This window comes from Oryza brachyantha, chromosome 3, assembly GCF_000231095.2.
Source record: "Oryza brachyantha chromosome 3, ObraRS2, whole genome shotgun sequence".
In the NCBI taxonomy this organism is placed as follows: Eukaryota; Viridiplantae; Streptophyta; class Magnoliopsida; order Poales; family Poaceae; genus Oryza; species Oryza brachyantha.
In genome coordinates, this window is record NC_023165.2 from 13,560,772 (window position 1) to 13,581,288 (window position 20,517).

The 20,517-nt window shown below is 39.2% G+C and overlaps 1 protein-coding gene across 1 annotated transcript; it reads left to right on the forward strand.

Moving 5' to 3' along the window:
- The first annotated feature begins 13,871 nt into the window (after window positions 1-13,871).
- On the forward strand, window positions 13,872-20,517 carry LOC102713723 (CLK4-associating serine/arginine rich protein). The gene is made up of 13 exons (XM_006650105.3): window positions 13,872-14,148; window positions 16,052-16,090; window positions 16,159-16,307; window positions 16,517-16,592; window positions 17,691-17,985; window positions 18,063-18,169; window positions 18,265-18,312; window positions 18,392-18,598; window positions 18,913-19,014; window positions 19,401-19,531; window positions 19,620-19,743; window positions 20,051-20,146; window positions 20,236-20,517. The coding sequence occupies exons 1-13, from the start codon at window positions 13,952-13,954 to the stop codon at window positions 20,258-20,260; spliced, it is 1,596 nt and encodes a 531-aa protein (XP_006650168.1). The 5' UTR covers window positions 13,872-13,951; the 3' UTR covers window positions 20,261-20,517.

A 20,517-nucleotide genomic window follows, 5' to 3' on the forward strand; every position in this document is an offset into this window, starting at 1 on the left:
CACGTGGAGGCCCGCGCCCCGGGCGACACGTGGCAGTTAATAATATCTGCTGCTATCGGTGGGACCGGATTACGCCCGGGGGTGGGGTCCACATTTTTTTTCCCCCTCTGTTTCCTCTCCTCACCCTCAGCCGCTAAATCGGGAATGATTTTTTTAAGCTCAGGGAACGTCCCCTCTTTTATCCAAACACCATCTATGAACAGTTGTTATGTTAAAAGTTCTCAAGTAAATTAACAATATTCGTATAATGTGCATATGCCTACTCTAAAAATATTTAGCCAACACTCAACTCACGTTCTGGGATTAAAATTATCTCCCTGCCTAGTTCAACACCAGTCCATTTAATGAACATCTGCACACTTTCGTTTAATGAGCATTTATGTTGTACTTAGAGCGAGATCAACAGTATAACTTACTGTTATCTTTAAAATTTATCACATCATTCACGGTCAATTTAACAGTATACCCATATAACAGGTAAGCATGAATACTCATATATGGCATGAATACTCATATATGCTAAAAATACCCTAACCGGATCGTTCTCTCATAGAGCTCTTAAGTATCATGGCTGCAGATCTACAACTCGTTTATTTCAACTGCGTTAGTATACACCAATTTTTTTTAGTTTTTTCTCATTTTTTGCATATACATTTTCTAAATTTCTAAACGATTATTTTTTAAAAAGAACTCTTTATGGTAGTTCACCATCTCAGATTTCTAAAATAGATTTTTATTTTTTACTATTTAATTCTATTATTTATATTATTAAATAGCTATAAGAATTAGATAAACTTTCATCAACAAAAGATCACCACACGATCTCTTCTCCCTTCTTCAAGTCAACCTGATATGATAGCTATTATACTTTGCCTATGTCACCCTATTATACATGCTCTTATAGATTCGGTTGGTTCCAATTTAGACTTATTGTTTAGGCGCCTTTGATTCAAAGAAATTTTATTAGAATTTTAGAGGATTTTATTTTTATAGGAATTTTTTCTACAAAGACCTTTAAATCAAAGGAATGAACCTTATAAAATCCTATAAAATTCCTACGGAATGCATCTTCACATACAAGTTTTGGAGAAAATTTAACAAGAGATTGAACATCATGGAAAAAATCCTTTGAGTCTATATCTCTCCTCAAATTCCTATGTTTTTCTTGTGGTTCAATCAAATGGTCATTTCTACATTTTTACTGTGTTTTGCAATCATCTGTTTTACACCCACATTCCTGTTAGAATCATATATTTTTCCTATTTCTCCGTTTTTTTATTCATGTGATTCAAAGGGTCCCTTAGTCTTGAGCCTTTTTGTTTATATTGGTTGTTTTTAAGTTCAAGTATGGAGTCATAATTCTAGTTTACATAAGCCCACAAAACTTCACAAGTCTGGTTTTTGGCTTAGTGTAAGGTCATCCTGTGGCTTTTAAAACTTAGGCTTTTAACTTATAAGCCGGCAAATAAGTCTAAAAATGAACGGCCGTAGGCCCGTTCTTTTTGGCTCATTGGCTAAGCTACTCCGTCGTCCTCCATAAACACATTTATCAAGTCGCTACACGATACTTTTTTTAAGACTTTATATAATTAAGTTCATTTTTAAGTTTATAATAGTTAATAATTAAGTAATAGTACATCAGTGATGTGGATTATATGGATCAATTTGATCATAGATCAAGCTATATGGATGTGTACAGTTAGAAATACCCAACTCTAAGGCCTCGTTTGAATTGTAGAAATTTTAGAACAAAATTGAAGGATTCAATTCTTATATGACTTATTTACTATTCATTCCTTTGGATCGGAGGAAAAGGGCACATGAAATTTGGAGAAAAGTTTCCCTTGTCCATGATTCCATAGGAATTCAACATTCATTAGAAAATCTTTTTCATTTTTCTTTGAGAAGTCAAAGGCAAATAGATACATATACATGTGACTTCAAATAATTATAACCATATTATACTCAATTAGCAAGAATCCTGTGTTTTTCAATCTATATAATTCATATGAAATTCTATCGTATTGTACTTTTTACTATAATTCCTGTGTTTTTTATTCATGCATTCCAAAAAAAAAAAAGCCCTAAAAAATCTTGGTTCTAGAACTCTGCTATATATAACCTTGACCATGCCCCCATCACTTATTAATGTACACAATGACACAGATTTGCATATACTCCAAATCGGACCAATCCCTAACTTCTCTGTCCCGTTAAGAGTGAACACTAAATACTAGTCGTCTTCATGTGCAAGATTAAGAATGTTATTTTCAGAAACTGGATATATAATTAAACATCTGATCAAATTATATTACTATATTTATACCCATAACCTCTGTTACGACTTACTAGGAGCATCAAGGAAAAAAAAGAACGAAAACTATCTTATTTTATCTTATTTTATCTTTACTACTTCAAAGGTTAGTCGTCGGTAGTTCCATCCCTTCGCCTCCACTTCCACATAAAAACTTCATCCCTCCTATGAAAATTGTCCAACAACAAAAATGATATCTCAAAAAGAAAGATCATATTATAAAAACTGAACAAACTACTCCATCCAAATCCTTCCACTTAACTGAATTAAAACACGTTGCAATTCACGCGTAGTCAAATAGGTCGCTGTGATTATGAAGGTTAATTTGGCACCTGATAAGATAAAGATCGTTAAGATATATGGGCCGCTTGCCGCCTACATATATGCTTGTGTACAGGGGCGGATCTAGGTCTAGGCAGTTTGGGTTCAAGCCTTAGGCATGTGATCCTAATTGTATATAAATGTTGTACTACCTCCGTCCCATAATAACTTTATTTTTCGTTTTTCTGTTCCAACATTTGACCATTCGTCTTATTTAAAAAATTTATATAAAAATTAAAAAAATTAGTCACGCAGATAGTACTATTCATGTTTTATCATCTAGTAAGAATAAAAATATTAATCGCAAAAAATTTCAAATAAAACGAAGAGTCAAAGCATTGTATCAAAAATGAAAAACGATCTTATTTCGGACGGAGATAGTACAAATTTTAGAAAAATATTAAATTTATAAATATTTAGAAGATAATTGATTTGAGTTCTAGACGTGGCTCGTGGTTGGTTCTGCCCCTGCTTGTGTACATATATGCCAAACTAATTTAAAAGGGGCACTAATTGCAGTCGACAACAAAATAACGTATGATGAGCTTCTATCTCTTCAATCTCTCAGCAAAACCAAAAATAAAAACTGATGTGGCATTATCTTACTTACAACATTCATGTCCCATTATATGTTCTCTTAAGACGGTTCATCGAACACCGAGATGGCATGGCATTGCACATGCATGAATATGTACAGACTGGGGTATGATCAAGTGTTCCTTTTTTTTTTCCTTTCACTTTTCTTTTTGCAAAAATGCATGCAGTGGTGCTGTGCGATAGTGCTCTTTTTAATTTGTTTCTATTTAACGATGTTGACTTTTGAATCTACGATATATTCGATCATTTGTCTTATTTAAAATTTTTATACATATATGTAAAATTATGAATCATGCTTGTTTAAAATATATATAATTGATAAAATAAATCATAACAAAAAGTTAATAATTGCATAAATTTTTTAATTGAGGGGAATAGACAAACTTAGATAGCATAAATATATCCCATATCCTTTTAATATGTGGCACATATATGTACGGCGAGCTGTTATGTAGAGCTTTCATCGAAAGTGCTCTGCTAAGCATGCTATCTCTCTCTCTCTCTCAACATCCACTTGTCCTCGGTGATCTGTTTTGCCAACTTGCCAAAAGCCAAGAGAGAAGGATGAGATGATCGCGAGAGACCCTTTTTTGCACTTTTTTTTCCTTAGAAAAGAGTCATTTCTTGCACTTACGGAGGACCCGTGCATGCATAGCGTTGCAATCTTGGGCATCCCTAACAAAACAATTAGTGGTCTTAGTCCATGAGATTAATAGGTGACCACATACCTTTTATCCTAGTGTAGTCCTAGCTGAACCTAAACCTAAGAAATAAGTTTACGTAAACATTACGCCTCACGTAAACTGTGGTCCTTCATTTAAGATGCGCTTGAGATACTAAAGTTTAGCTTTACGAAGCCTCACGAGACCCGAGTCTTTATGGCCACGTTAGCTCCGATAATACAGTATGTCAATGCATTAGGAATGGAAAGGAAAAAAAAAAGGCGGAATCATTTGCTCCATTCGGTGATCTATTTAGCGTGTCCAATCCAATCTATGCAGTGGTTTTCATGTCCGTTTGGCATTTCCATATACAGCAGTGAACTTGTGATATACTCTTTCTAGACAAATATACTTGATGTTTGGAATTATCAAACGTCAAATAATTTCGATAGGAGGAAGTAGCCCTTAGTTTTTTTTTCTTATGGTTATGCTCATAATATACTATTTGAGTTTTAAAATAATTTTGGGATTTCCCGTCATAGTTTATTTTTGGCATTTGCTTTTCCATCGCTAATAACATGTATATTAAAGTTTTATACACGAACTGATTTTTTAATTATTTATCTTATTTAAAAATTTATGTAAATATGTACGATTATAAATCATTCTTAAAATACACTTTATAATGAAACAAATCACAACAAAAAGTTATATAATTATATACTGTTTTAATAAGATTCAAAACATAACGGTATTAAAGAAAAAAAAAAGAACAAGAGCTAGTATATATAAATATCTCCCATATCCTTTTAGTACGTACGTGGCACAGATATATGTACGGCAAGCTGTTATGTAGAGCTTTCATCGAAAGTGCTCTGCTAAGCATGCTTTCTCTCTCTCCACATCCTCGAAAGTGTTCTTGGTCATCCGTTTTGCTCGGAGGATTCTCCTGCCAAGTGCCAACTTGCCAAAAAGCTAAGAGAGAGAATTACTGTGAGATGATCCAGGGAGACCCTTTCTTGCACTTTTACTTCCTAAGAAAGGAGTCGTTTCTTGCGCTTTTCGGAGGAGCCATGTAGGCATACGCATCCCTGATCCAAAGAATTTTTAACTGGTGGTCGCTGTCCATAAGATAAATAGTAGATCACACCTCTTAAATAATACTTCCTTCGTTTCACAATATAAGACTTTTTAGCCTTGTCTAAATTTATATGTATACCAATAAATCTAGATATATATAAATATTATATATATTCATTAATTGATAAATTTAGATAAGGATAAAAAGTCTTACCATATAAAATGAAAATGGTAAGAAACAAATTTACATGACTATTACATCTCACCTAAACTAGGTCTCCGTATAAGACAGACATAAGACAGACAGTTGAGACGCGGGAATTTCATGGAGCTTTATAAAGCCCTCGCAAGACGGTGGTCTTGACAGCCACGTTAGCATCGGTGACCTGTGATCACTAGACATACATACAAGTGCGTTAGTTATAGCAAGGAAACAAAAAGGTGCAATCAATCGTTCCATTCGCTGATCCCTCTAGCGTGTCCAATCCAATCCATGTCGTGTTTTTCACCCGTTTAGCATTGCCATGTATAGAAATTGCTTCTAATAAGATGTACTTGACGTTTGGAAGAACTAAACATCAACAAAATTTGATCGGAGAAAGTAGCTTTCATTTTTTTTCGCTTATACTTATAAATAGGATAAAATTTTAATTTTAAAATGATTTTAGGATTTTTTATCGTAGTTTATTTTCTATCATATAACACATATATAATAGTTTTATCCATAAATTATTTTTTAATAATTAATAAGTTGTTCCACTTGTACTTGGGCGAAACCACCAGAGTTGTATTATTATCTGCCCCTACTTAAAAAACCACTTTTACAAGTGGGTGTATTTGCAGAGACGAATGAGGCACCTGGCTCTGCGTCTTTTTCTATTTCATTTGAGGATGTTCCTTTTATATATTTTTTATACGTTTGACCATTTATCTTATTTAAAATTTTATACAATTATTAGTTATCTTATTATAATTTGATCTATTATTAAAGAAGCTTTAATAATAAATTATAATTTTTCATATTTAAATAAAACGAACTATCACGTAAATCTAAAAATCAACGGCGTTAAATAAAAATACGAATGGAGTATATAAGAGTTGATTTTCAAGTACGGCTGGGTTTAAGACATCTGACTGGGAGAAATGACTTTTGGCACAAAAGAAATAATTCAGAATTACAAAAGTAAGCCTCCAACTAGATTCAGTAACCACCAATCAAATTCACAATTACCCAAACTCCAGAATCGTCACTCACAAGTCACAAATTCCATAAAAGACTGAATATCCACGAGTTCTATCAATTTTAGAAGATACGATATTTTCTAGGTTCTCACTTGTTGAAACTGCGGTTTATAATAGCTATAATAGTTGACTTTTAATAGCTATAATAGTTGACTTTTAGATACACGTTTAATTATTCACCTTATTTAAAACTTGCTTAATTATCATTTATTTTGTTATGATTTGATTTATTAATAAATATATTTTGAGCATAAACTTATTTTTTATATATTTTCTTAAAATGATTATAACGAGTGGCCATGTAAAAAAATCATATATTAAAAATCAGAGCGGGCAGATACTAGACGGTGGTTGGAGAATTAGTAACGTGTGATTATTGTACGAACTTAGATTTTTTATTTGATTCTGTTGACTTTTATATCTATATTTGACTATTTATCTTATTTAACATTTTTTACAAATATAAATTAGAAGTTATGTTTAACATTCTTTTAGTAATAAACCAAATCGTAATAAAATAATTAAAAATTATATATATTTAAATAAGATGAATGATCAAAATTAGATCCAAAATGTTAAATAAAAAAAACATAGAGAACACAGGTTAGTTACTGCATAGACTATACTATAGGTGATATATAGACCTGAACAATAGCTTTATTGTTATGGATTTTTTTTTCTTTTTGCCACTCATAGTAATTGTATTTTCTCTTCTGGCATTGAAATTTTGCATCTCTCTTTCTTACACCCTGCCGTCGATGTTTATTTCTGTTTTGCCATCACAGTGTAATCAAGGGCTATTGAGGCGAGCAAGTTTGCAGCTAAAAGAACGCTATGCCATTGTGGATGTACGTCCCAAAATAAAAATAATATTCGAAGTTTTAACAAGCACCATAAAATATGAAGAAAACTAAACTCTGCTCACTTAGAAGATATTAAGTTTTCATAAAAACATTAAAATGGGAATTATATTGTTTTCATAAAATTCCACCATAGAAATGATCTTACTTAAAATATTATATACTGGGGAATTATGTGCTTCGCTATTTATTTAGAATATTCGAAGCTATATAATATTTATATCTCACTATTAAAAAAGAACATTTCCATTGAATATTTTATTTTTAAGTTACGTGTATAAACCTGTTTTGGTAAAATTGTCGAAGTAAAATATCTCATATATTTTATAATACAACTCGACAACTAAACGATGAATGATGTTACCGTTGATTTTTTTTATATAATTTTTGTTTGCTTCGCAAGGACACACTGATCTTTTATGGGCAAATATGCTGTTCAGCTGACCTCAGGGTTGACAAAACCACAGTAACCACCAGCGATATAGTCGTGGTTACCATGGTCTCCACCGGGCGCAGTAGCGGTAGGGGCATGGTTTGCTTTACCGCGTAGACTTCCGAAGCTGCTGCGTGGCGAAGTATGATCATCGTGGTTTTTCTGTGGTTTTATGCCACGATAGTCACAATAAACATGGTGGTTTCTCGGCTGGTTTGGTGAACCTTGGCATAGGGGTGGTATGTTCAAATAAAATTTGCCAATTTCAAAGAATTTGAGAAAATTCGATATATATATATATATATATATATATAATGTGTGTATGTTTTTTAGATAATGATTTGTAGACATGTTTACTAAAAGGAAATAGATGAAATAAATATTTTTATAATTAATACAATGAGAAAAATGATTTTTTTCCTTAAAAACCATCGATTTTTTTGTTGATGCAGAGTTTAGATTTGTGAATATTTTGAATATGTCTCGTGAGATTAATTTGCAGTGTAGGAAAATAATAGATGTACTTAAATTTGCAATGGATTTCATGTATAATAATATTTGTTTGTAGGAATAAGGTAGTCCGAAAAATGTAAGTTGAAGTTGTTAGATAGTATGTGAATTATTTATAGCATATGTTTGTACTTTGTAGTGAAAAAATCGAAGAAAAAAATTAAAATTATAGTTGTTAGTTACCATGTGAATAGTGTTCTGTTGTAATTGGCAATTATCAACTATTATATATATAATTGTAATAGTGGCGGAACTGCTCATTGGTCAGGGTGGGGCGACCGCCCTAGCTACGCCCGCGTTGGCTCCCACCTAACCCCCTGCAGCTGCAGCCTAGAAGGATCCATCAGCCACCAGGCCAGCGTCCAGTTAGGGATGAAAACGGATTGGAAACAGACGGAAACCATCTCTACCGTTTCCGTTTCTATATTTTTTCGGAATCGAAACCGGAACCGGAAACCCCGGATACGAAAACGGAATCGGGTAATATCGGAAACGATAACAGATCGAATACGGAGTGGACCGAATACGGTATCGAAAATTTACCGGAATATAAAAATACCTTAAAATATGTATGCAAATCTTTTCTAAAACGACATATCAACTTTTCAAAGTAATCAAGATAACAACGTATCATAAATTATAAAATACCACGTCATAAGAAGAAACATTTATGACTCATATATATATTATATGGTAGAATAAAATTGGACAGCATGCCAGCACCTCATTTCACTTCTCATAAAAGGGGACGCCGGCGCCGTGGGTGGGAGGGGACGCTGGCCGGCCGGCCGGCACCGCCTCGGTCCCTTGTTCTCTCTCTATCGCTGTGTCGCACTCGCACGGCCGCCGCACGGGATGGGCTCATCGGCTCATCACGCTCTAGCCTACAGGACCAGGAGTCACGGGCGGTGGCTACAGTTACCAACACAGGCCGACACAGATGCTGGATTTTGGGCCGACCTGTTGCTGGACTGTTGCTGGATTGGGCTGGGCCATTTTCTTGATATTACTTTCCGGAATTCTGAAAATTTTTCCAGAAAGTTTCCGACCGATTCCGAGTTCGACGGATAGTACGCTCACCGTATCCGTTTCCGTTTTCGGAAAATAATTCCGATTCCGATACATTTTCTGAAAAATTCCGAAAAAATTCTGACCGACGAGTTCTGTTTCCGAAAACAGGTCCAGATTCTAGAAAAATTCCGAACCGTTTTCACCCCTACGTCCAGTCTGTTCACAGCTTGTCCAGTGTGTTCACAGAGCCCGGAGAGAGGTAGCCCAAGAAGAAAGCATAAAGAAATCACGATCACGCACACTGCACGCACACGAGGCGCCGTGACTTTGGGTCTTCGCCCCTTCGGCGACACCGCAACAACGTGACGCGACGCCCTATCTCCCTCTCATCTCGGCGACTCGACCAACTTCTTATCGTCTGCCCTCTGTCGCAAGCTCGCCGCCTCGCCGGGCGCCGCTGTCACGCCCAGAAATTCCTCACACAAATTTCTAAACTTAATTGTGTTCTAAAATCCCTGTCCAGGACCAGCCAGGGTACACAAAAAGACAATGTTGATTACATAACCATCGTTCTTAGAAACAACTAAAAATAACACTTATTCTACCGAAAATGCAGCGGAAAGAAAGGTAGACTAGCTCCAGCGGGTACGGCTCCAGTCCACAGGCAAAGCTTCAACGGCAGACCAGCTCACTCCTGAGAGACACCTCCATCGGACTCAACTTCTAGCTCTGGGGGGGAAGTTGGGCAACGCTGAGTACAAACCACCGTACTCAAGTAATACGGAAAGAGGGCAATAAATGATGCATAGGGATTATCAAGGACAGGCTAGGGTTAGTTGCAATAAAGCAGCAGTTAAACAAATAACCGAGATTAAAATGAATAAAGATAATTGAATCAATTAAAGAATAAGTAAATAACAGTTGTAAAATACCACAACACTGTCCAACGTTACACCACGTTGCGACAGGCCCAACCCCTACTCAACGTTACACCACATTGCAGTAGTCCCGAGTGAAAACCAGTTTACTCAAGTTATTAAAGGTTCACTAATCACAGTGAAGCTGGGAGTTCGCCCGTAACCGTGGGCACGGCTATTCGAATAGATTATACTCTGATCAGAGGTGTACTACTGTATCCACAAGACACGACTCCACTACACTTGAACGTGCGCCGACATACCACCATGGTATACCGAAAAGGAGACCATGATAGGACCCGTCACATAACCCTCCCTATTTAATCGCACCGCACTTCAGGTTTCACCCCCTCCTTTACACCAAGTCGGGCAGTCCCCTCTTGTGCCTTGGTAGATCCGGAAGCAGTAGAGGCTTTCGTTACACAACGATTGCCCGTCCATACTCCATCACGCCTACCCTCGCCTTGGTACGTCAAATAGTTCGAAGCCATGCTTCAAATCCCACCTTACTCATTTCGGCATGTGGTTAGCACTTAATTACTTCCAAGGTTTCCCGTGAACTGGTCCTTAATTGCCATGGATGCGACTCTCAAAACCATGCACCCACAGCCCACCATTATCAATATTTTAGTTGACATTAACCTGAACCGGGTGATGAATCATTATTACAGCTATTCAGAACTAAGCATGATTAAATGTGATCCCATGAGCTACTTGTTCTAAGCACGGCTAAGCATTAGCCTAGGCCTAACACTAATCAAGTTACCCCTGGTCCATCATGAATAAAGTTGGAGAAACAACGGCATAATAATAAGGTTTACCCGAAAAATAAATACCGTAAATACTTTAATTAAAACAATGCATATTTGAATAAACAAAGCGGGGAATTTGCAATAACGGGTTTAACATGATCAAAGATGAGTGCCACTTGCCTTGCTCTGGCCCCTGGGGAACTTCAGCGACGATCTCGAAGTAAACCGACTCTTCGGCGGGGTCCGAATCTAAGCGACAAAGCACAAAAATAAATAAAACAGGCACAAACTCTACTGAAACAATAAAAGAAAGTATTTTTAATAGATTCTTGACAATTTTATGAATTTAATGAAATTTGAATGAACCTAAACGGAGACTAGATGAATTACTTATGAATTTTAGAAGTTTTCTGGGTTTTTTAACTAAACAGAAAAGTCCTAAATCAATTATTGCGCAATTAATGCGGCTGCTGACGTCAGCGAGGAGAGAGGAGGCGGCGCTGACGGGTGGGGTCCACCTGTCGGTGAGAGAGAGGGGAGGATGAGGGGTTGACAGGTGGGGCCCGGGGAGGAGAGAGAGGAGGGAAGGGGCGGTCGATGGCTAACGAGTGGGACCCACTCGTCAGTGGCCCAGAGCAGAGGACGAGGGGGAGGCGACCTCGACCGAGAGGGGAAGGCGACGCCGTCGACGAGCGAGCGACGGTGGCGGGTGGCGACGGCGCGACTCGGCGACGGCCACGACGCGACGAGCGCGGCGGCGATGGCGCGACTGGCGGCAACGACGGAGAGGGCGGCCGCACCAAGAGGTGGGCAACGGAGGACGGCGCTGGCATGGGGAGGAGGCGGCGACAACGCGCCGGGCCCGGCGGCGCTCCGGTGGTGGCGGGGCCACCACGGCGACGGCGAGGCGACGAAGACGGCAGGCGGAGGGGTGACGGCGACGCCCAAGGCGCGCACGCGCGCGGCGGCGATGGTGACGAGCGACGCAAGGCGACGGGCGGCATCGCATGGTCCGGGGCGATGGCGATGGCGCCGGGAGGTGGAGGCGATGGCGGGCGGAGATGCGGCGGCGAGCGCCGGCAGCGCACGGCACCTGGCAACGGCGCGGCGGCGAGGAGACCCAGCGACGTCGGAAAAAGAGAGGAAGAGAGGAGGGGAGGGCTCACCGACGGCGACGGAGGACGGCAGCAAGTCGGCGTTGAGGAGGAACGGGTGATGGCGGACGAAGCGAGGGCAGCGTCGATCCGGGCGCGATCGGCGACGCGCGGACGGCGAAGTCGGACACGACGGCGAAAAGGGCGAGGAGGCGGCGAGGGTACTCGGACGTCCTCCGGCGGTGGTGAAGATGGCAGAAAGTCGGCGAAGCCGAGGCGGAGGTGGTGACGCGGGTGGGCGGCGACGTCCAACGGTCAACGGCGAGATCGGTCGACGGCGGCGAGGAAGCGGCGGTGAGGGTGAGGCAAAAAATGGCGGCGAGGCGGAGAGCTAGGGTTTTATAGGGTGGCGGCGCCGGCTAGGGCGGGGCGGCGGTTGCGGAGGAGACCGAGTCGGCAACGAGCCGGATTTGGCGGCGGCGGTTGCGGCGGAGGAGTTGGAGTCGGCGGCGGCGCGGCGCGGGCTCGCACTCGGCCGGCGCGGGCGCAGGCGCGGTCGCTGACAGGCGGGCCCCGCCTGTCAGCGGCGCAAAGGAGGAGGGAGGTGGCGGCGGACTTCGCGGGCGGGTGAGGACGCGCGAGTTGGGCCGGCGGCTGGCGGCCCAGGCGGAGGGGGAAGGCGCGCGGGAGAGGGGAGGAGGAAGCGGGCCAGGCGGCGGGAAGAGGCTGGCTCGGCTGGGCCGGCCTGGAGGGGCAGATGGGCCGGCTCGGCTAGGCCGGCCCGGGAAGTAAGAGGGAAAAAAAGAAAAAGAGAGAGGAGGAAAATTGGACTTCGGCCCAATTTGAGAAGGAAGGGAAAAAGGAAGGAAAAAGGAAAGCCCACTTTTGCCGAGTTTTAAATTAATTTGTTTGACCAAATTTTATCTTCTGCAATTTGAGTTTAAATCCTGTTAATTGATTTGCGAACCTCGATTTAATTAAATTAAGTTCTTTTAGAGGGATTTTTCCTGAGTTAATTAAGCCAATGGTTATTTACGATTTCTTTTACGAACTTAGGCTTGGGACAAAACTCCGGGTGTGACAGCCGCCGTCGAATGCCCATCGCTGTGACGCCATTGGCTGCCGCAGCGCCGCTAGATTTTTTCTGCTCCGGCTGAGCCGTTTTTCGCGACCAGGTCCCTGGATGTTTTTGTCTTTAGTCTTCAAACAATTAGACTTATGTTATGTGTCTTTATGCGGTGACTTAGACAGTAGACAAACACAATTAGCTTTTGTCTACACCATTAGATATCTAGTAGAATAGTTGATACTAGATACTAATAGATTACTAATTTACTATATATTTTCTTGTGTATGCATGTGTATCAATCAGACTATCAGTGTAAGTAGCCTATTATGTCTAGAATTTGTGAATGACATTTTCTTGTAAGGGATCATTTGAGCCATCTTTATAAATTATAATTTATATATTACTATGTTTTCTTGCAGTTGGAGGGGAGCATTGGAGCTATTACGCTGTTTGATAGAAAAATGGAGGGACAAATTGAATCTGAAGCGAAAGAAACTGATGTTGCAGCGAGTGGATATGATCGCGGTCATGGTCATGGTCGTGGTTCTGGTTATACGGTATGGATTATGTTGGTGTGTCCTTATCGAGTTCACTCCATCTATTTATTTTTATTCCTAGGTCCGTCCGTAATTATTGCCATGTCTCTAATTTAATTTTATAGAGATCATGCTTTTCCTTTTCTCAAATAAATATCATAACTGCTATAATTATATCTTATTACGTATTTCCCACTTCATCTAATTTTTTTTAATTAACGCAGTTAACTTTTAGATTTATGTTTGACCATTTGTCTTATTCAATATTTTTGTTAAAGTATGTAAAGTTATATATCATACTTAAAGTTACTTTACTAATAAATCAAATTATAACAAAGCAATCAATAATTATATGTTTTTAATAAGATAAATGATATGTGTCATAAAAAAAATAGAGGAAGTGTTATTTTTATTATTTTTCTAATTTTACACGGTTTACACCATTGCAGTGTTCTTTCTCTCCCCCTCCGTCTGCTTGTGTTGGTTGTTCCCCCGCAGTTTCGAGCACCTTCGTCTAGGGTTAGGGTTCGCTTCCCTCCTCCCGGACCGCGCGATGTGGCACGAGGCGCGGAAGTCGGAGCGGAAGGTCCACGACCTCATGGACGCCGCGCGCCGGAGGGCGCAGCGCCGCGCCGCCTACCTCGCGCGCCGCCGCGGGGACCCGCACCAGTCCCTCCAGGTCTCCGGCGCGCGCTGCCGCGTCCACCGCGACGACGCGCTCTACCAGGCCACCGAGGACCAGCAGGGATTGTGCGTTGCCGCCCGCTCCCTATCCCGTTCATTTTTTTTCGCACATGCGTCTCTAGAGTTTGATCTGATAGTTTTGATGCGGTGTGCGGCTGGTGCGATGCTTTACTAGTAGTTGTTGCAGTGTGCTGGATTTGGTTGAAGTGGCAGTCAGTCCGATGAATTGTGGCAGTACAGCGTAATTGATAGAGGCATAACATATCTTGTTTCATGATAATGCAACTAGTTGATGCTGCTGACAGCCGCTCATCAATTTGTGTGGTGTTTAATCTATTTGCTGGTTTGTGTAGGATCTAGTTGTGTGGGATGCGCACCATTGTATGAAGACCTGGGAATTAGCTCGTGTTATTTACACTTCCATTGTGCAGCTGATTCTAGGTTCAGTTGGTTGTGATTGGTGACCTGTGCCCAATGTAGTCAGCTTAACTGCTAGTGATTCTGTTTCTACGATGGGTTTTCATCGATTAGTTTCTCATTCAGACTATCCTGTAGGCTCATTGTATTGCATAGCTGGGGCAACAACTTCGACGTTGAGGGTTTATAGTTCTGCAGTTGAGTCTCTTACACGTAGCACAGTGTCTTTGCCTTCATCGTTGCTTAGATGAATGTTTGTCATGGAGAAGAGAAAATTCCTTATATGCCATTGAAAATTCACTGGTTTTCTTTTATGCCATCGTAAATTAACTATTACCCTATATACCATCAAACGGAATTTCCTTTCCCTTATGTGCATCCACATTGTCCAAGGGTACAAACAATGTCATTTTTTGAAACACTACATGATCGCCTGCTTAATTGTATTAATTTAACCACAAAAATAATTCTATGTTTAACTTAAAAAACTAATTGCATGCTTAATTTAATTCCATCATAGATTTTAAGTTCATGAAACTGACATTACTTACATTAACAACAAGAAATACATCAATTTGTTTATCCGTAGTGAGAAAATTGTACTTTGTTTATCAGTAGCGAAAATTGAGGCAGAGAAGGCCAATCAATTATGGATTAGTCACTTGCCTCCTGAGCCATGTATACACAGGTGTAGTAGCATATGAACACCAATACTGGCAATATTTGACAGAGAAATGGGGATAGTGCATAGTAAAGAAGGCAGGAGGAAGCTTAACGGCAATTTTGTACTTTCCATGCTAACTAAAATGGCCAGATGAAGTGGATGGCATATGAGGGAAGGAAAACATTTCGTTTAGTCGCATATATGAGTAACAAATTTTCAGTGGCATGAGGAAACTGGTGAACTTTCAATGGCATATAAGGAATTTTCTCCATGGAATATTTTGGATGCATATCTGTTGGATTTATTAACATAGTTTTTAAGGACCATTATTTTTTTAGACCAGATTTGTCTGATACTACTGCTGCAAACCTTACTGAGTTGCAATACTTTGCAGCATGTACTATGATCCAAACACAGGATCAACAGGTTTTGCACCAGTTTTGGACGTGTACATGTTTGTGTCATTTATATTATAACTTACTAACATGGTATTAGCATCCCAATCGCAATTTTATGGAGTATGAGAAAAAATGTTTTGTCTGCATTGACTTGCATATAACTCCAATATAGCTCTGGATGTCTGGATTATACCATTTAAATTGGTTGAGAGCAATATATATGATTCTTTCTCTCTTCTTTTCTTGCTTCATATCCTAACTATGTTGGTATTATTTTGAAGCGCAATATCACCGTGTTGTTGTTTCTCACCATGTGTTGATGTAAGTGCTTTCATTGGTCTACGAAACATAATATGTTTCTATGGTGGTTATAGTGTTCCTACTTGTGACATGGCTAAAAGTAACCAAGTGTTTTGATGATGAGAAAAGAAATTTACTACCATGATCGTGTCATTTGAATGGTAGTATGACTATACTTTACATGTTACAGGATACCATGGAATGGAAAACAAGACGTTTTAATCGACAGGTACTTTTCTCTGAGTAAATAAAATAGTCTAGAACAATACAATTGATATTATTCCTTATGATGGGCAGATTTGATGGCCGTGCACTACTTGACTTCATCCGTGACTCTAGCTCTCGGCCTTTTCGGGTCCAACAAAAGTCTGAAGAAGAGGAAGAGTTAGAGGAATTTGTTAATTTTGAAAGTTACCGGGATTTGATTAAGCATCGACGTAGAGGATGTCGGTACCTTTTTGGTTTCTCTGCTATATTGCTATTATTGTAGGATTTTGCTGCTCTGTCCTTTTTTTTTGTGCTTATGGGTTTGTCTTGGTGCATCTCTCTCTCTCTCTCTCTCTCTCTCTCTCTCTGAATTTTCCTATTTGCATGGCTTCAGCTATTCCTAATTCTGGTTCCCTAAATATTTACATTACCAAGTCTTCCTCTGCAGTCTCTGATGAGGTGGGTTTGCAGCATGTTGTGCAAGAGTTGGAGGCAAAGTCTATTCTTCCTTTTGGCATTGAGAAGTAGGTCTACTTATTTTACTATGCTCTACTTCTTACATGCTTTTCTTAAGACAACCTTCTTTTTGAAAAGCATAAGTTGAATATTTGTGTTCTGTAAAAAATGAAAAGACCATGCATACATGTAGTTACTAACGAGTGATTGAGTTTGGTAAAGGCCACCCTGAACTCTTTGATGACAACACATGGTGATTATTTGTTTGTATTTTGTCAAGCTTATAGTTGTTTCTTAAACTAAAAATTTGCTCAGTATCTTTTTGTTCATGTGCATATGTTTGTTCCATGTGGTTGGACTTGCAAACAAAATACATTGGCACTAGATGATTATATATAGTAATATTCTTTCCAAATTTCTGGGAAACCATATTATGATATATGTGATCCAGTCATATAAATTCATAGCGTTGTTACTTATACATGGAATATTTGTACAACCAATAGTAAACTTCACGGACACAGTTCCCCTCTTGATAATTTTCTACATAGTTAGAAAATACTCTATACTAAATTATATATTTTTAAATTTATAAGATTGGGTCAAAGTTGTATTGTATCATAGATAACAAAATCAAGAAATGATTGAAAAAAGAGAAGCAACATGCCCATGGACCAAAATGCAAGTGTGTTTGCTTCATAATTTCTGTTTCCATGATTTTCATCTGAAACTCTGAATCCAAACATAAAACATGTATAGGTAACCATACGGCCACACGTATATGAATTGTCCATAAGCTGTTCAGAGTGGTTCACATGGAGGATGTTAGCGCGAACATCTGCATACTAGCCTTCCTGATTTATGAAGGCACAGCTTAGAGGCTGGGCTTTATTTATTCACTTCTACAATTCAGATATCATTAATGTAATTAATGCTATGATAATATGAACTGCTTTAAATAGAGTTTATTTTTACCAGGCCTACAATTTCTGTTAATTGATTCTGCTCTTGCAGATTTTCTTATGTTAGGTACTCAGGCCTATAATTTCTGTTAACTGACTGTTTTTTAGCCCTACAATTTTCATTAATTGTTACAGGTTTTTATACTTTGCTTATGTTGGGCTAAATTTTTTTAATTCATTCACTGTTTGACTTGTTTCTGGCAGACCTCAATCCTCGCAGCCTCCTACTATCAAGGGCACATATTCACAGGTGGGTTACTCATATAAAGGGGATGGAAATGAAGAATCTGAAGATCTGAACACTGACGATGAGGATGAAGAGGAAGAGGATGATGAGGATGACAAGGATTTCAGTAGTGATGATAGCAGTGATGAACGAATGGAAATCATAGCCAAGGAGTTTGGTGTAAAACGATACAACTGGCTTGTTTACATGGACAAGAAGGCCAAGGAAGAGGAAAAACGCCAGAAAGAGATTATCAAAGGCGATCCTTCTATTGTATGTACCATCATAGCTTTAAATATAGTGTATGTTTTGCTTGCCTTTAGTGATAGCTAACAAAATGCATTATGCAGAAAAAACTGAGCCGCAGAGAAAGAAGAAAAGTTTCTCAAATTGAGAGGGAAAGAGAGCGGGAAGCAGCACGTTCTTTTGGAAGGGCATCCTATCGTGATCCTTATAGGTAATTTTGTGCCTTTGCTCTATAGTTAGGAAGGTGAACTAACAGATGGTTTTTTTTTTTGCAATATTCATATACTCTACCAATTAAAATAATAGGGAGCAAAGGAGAAGTCCGTCATATGAGTCATATTCAAGGGGCAGAAGGTGTGCTCAGTTTTCACTTTCTTTTTGGATGAAAAAAAATCTTTGCTTTGCTTGACCTGCAGTTAGTTCATGATGACAGATCGAGGTCAAGATCAAGATCTCATTCACCTTCCTATTCTAGACGGCATGGCCATGGTACACATGGTGAAAGCAACTACCGAAGCAAGCCAAAGACTCCAAGGGTTGAATATATCACTGAATTTGGAGGTTCAGATGACACCCGTGAGCTGAAAGTTGCAGGGATCTCTCCACCTTCATCTCCAATACGAGTTGGCATACCTAACCGGTCGGGGAACTCGACCTTTAATATTTGCAAAGATATATTGGGCCATCTTTCTCTGCTGCGGCATATTGTCATGGTCCTGGCATTCTAAAAGTTGAATATGTCAAAGAGTAGGATAGTTGAAGACAGGATCAAGATGACATTTATATGGTATAAACTGTAAAAATAATGATATTGGGTTTGTAGGTAGACATGGGAAGCAATAGGTGGCATATGTTTACTCAGCAAGAAGATGATTTAGCTCGTCTGGAGCTTCTGGCATATGTTTTTTTACCCTTCCAATTCGTTTTGCCTATAATGCCCCTTCATTCCTGCAGGTCATCAGGTGGTGAAATTCTTGAGGCACTTCACAGTGATCCTGCATCTTCTTTGTCCCTGGAGCAGGAAAAAAGCACAAAAAATTTGAAAGTGCCTACCAGGTTTGTCAACATTGATTATAATTCCATGAAAAGTGAGCAGCTGTATGTGCAACTGAGTTGCTACCAAAATGATTTCCTTATTTCTGTGGATCCTTTTGTACTACTGTCAATTATTACCTCTGTTTCAACTATAAGATGTTCTGACACTTTCTGAATTCATATGGATGCTAATGAATCTGGGTGCGCGCACGCACACGCGCACAACATATTCATTGATCCAGGGATGAATCTAGTTATAGCCAAAATATTTTATAATACGGAACAGAGGGAGTATGATACAACTGTCTAATCTTAGTTTGAGAATGTACCTGGTACTAGGGTATTGTCCTGTATCTTCATCATTTACAAATGTGTTTACTAACTTGCCAACTATTTTCTGTTGGCAGTACATCATCAGCACTAGTCAAACTAAGCAAGTGCGCCACTGGGGGACCTGCCAAAACGGTCCAGATTGAAAAGAAAGAAACACCGCAAGAACGGCTCAAAAGAATAATGAGCAAACAGCTTAACAAGCAGAGTATGTTTTTACTCTTCACTGATCATACTATCCATCTGTTATTCCATGCATGCAATGAAGGATACTCAGTTTTTGTTTTTCTGTATAGTTCGAAAGGACACTGCTGCTGAGATAGCAAAGAAACGAGAACTGGAACGCCAAAGGCAGGAAAAACTTGCGGAGGTAGGTCGGTACAGGGGTCGTAGCAGGAGCCCCAGCCGGTCTCCACCAAGGTAATGAATTGAATCAGTATTTATCACATAATGCAATCTTGGGCACGGTGCGGAGTTTATCAAAACTGTTGAGGGCTGTGAATTGTAATAGAATATTAGAATCTGCTTGCTTCCTAAATAATTCAGCTGTTTCACAATTCACAATTCATCAATGGCGAATTTGCCAAAAATGGTATTTGTATTTTTAGAATATTACAGTGTTATATATATTTTCTTAGCAAAATAGTATGATTTTGTCATTTTGACAAGAACACCGGATACTGACTAATGCATTATCTCAAATAAAATATCATGGTAACTGGTGCAGAAGGCGACATTATAGCAGAAGCCGTAGTAGGAGTAGAAGCCCAAGGTGGTATCATTCATCCCGGTCCCATTCTCGTTCACCTTCTCGATCTCCAAGGTAATTTATCAAGTATAGTTATTTTGAATCAGATTCTGAATATCCCTGCTACTCATTAGATAGCATATGAAAGAGTGATGGCCCTGCAGGTACAGAAGCAGGTCGAGGCACTGAATACCAGCTGCAGCAATGAAACATACTTTGTACCTTCACCTTGTGGAAGACTAGTTTTTATTTAGTTTTGCTTCCCCACGTTATATGTTAATTTTATTCAGCTATTAGTAGCATCATGGATCCTTTACCACCTTCGTTTAAGGCGTGTAGAATAGGCTATTTTGGCACTGTTGTTATCAGCAACTCAACTAGAGTGTAATTTTCGACATATGTATTAACAAAAGTAATGCAAAATACCGTGGATCTTGTTCATGTGC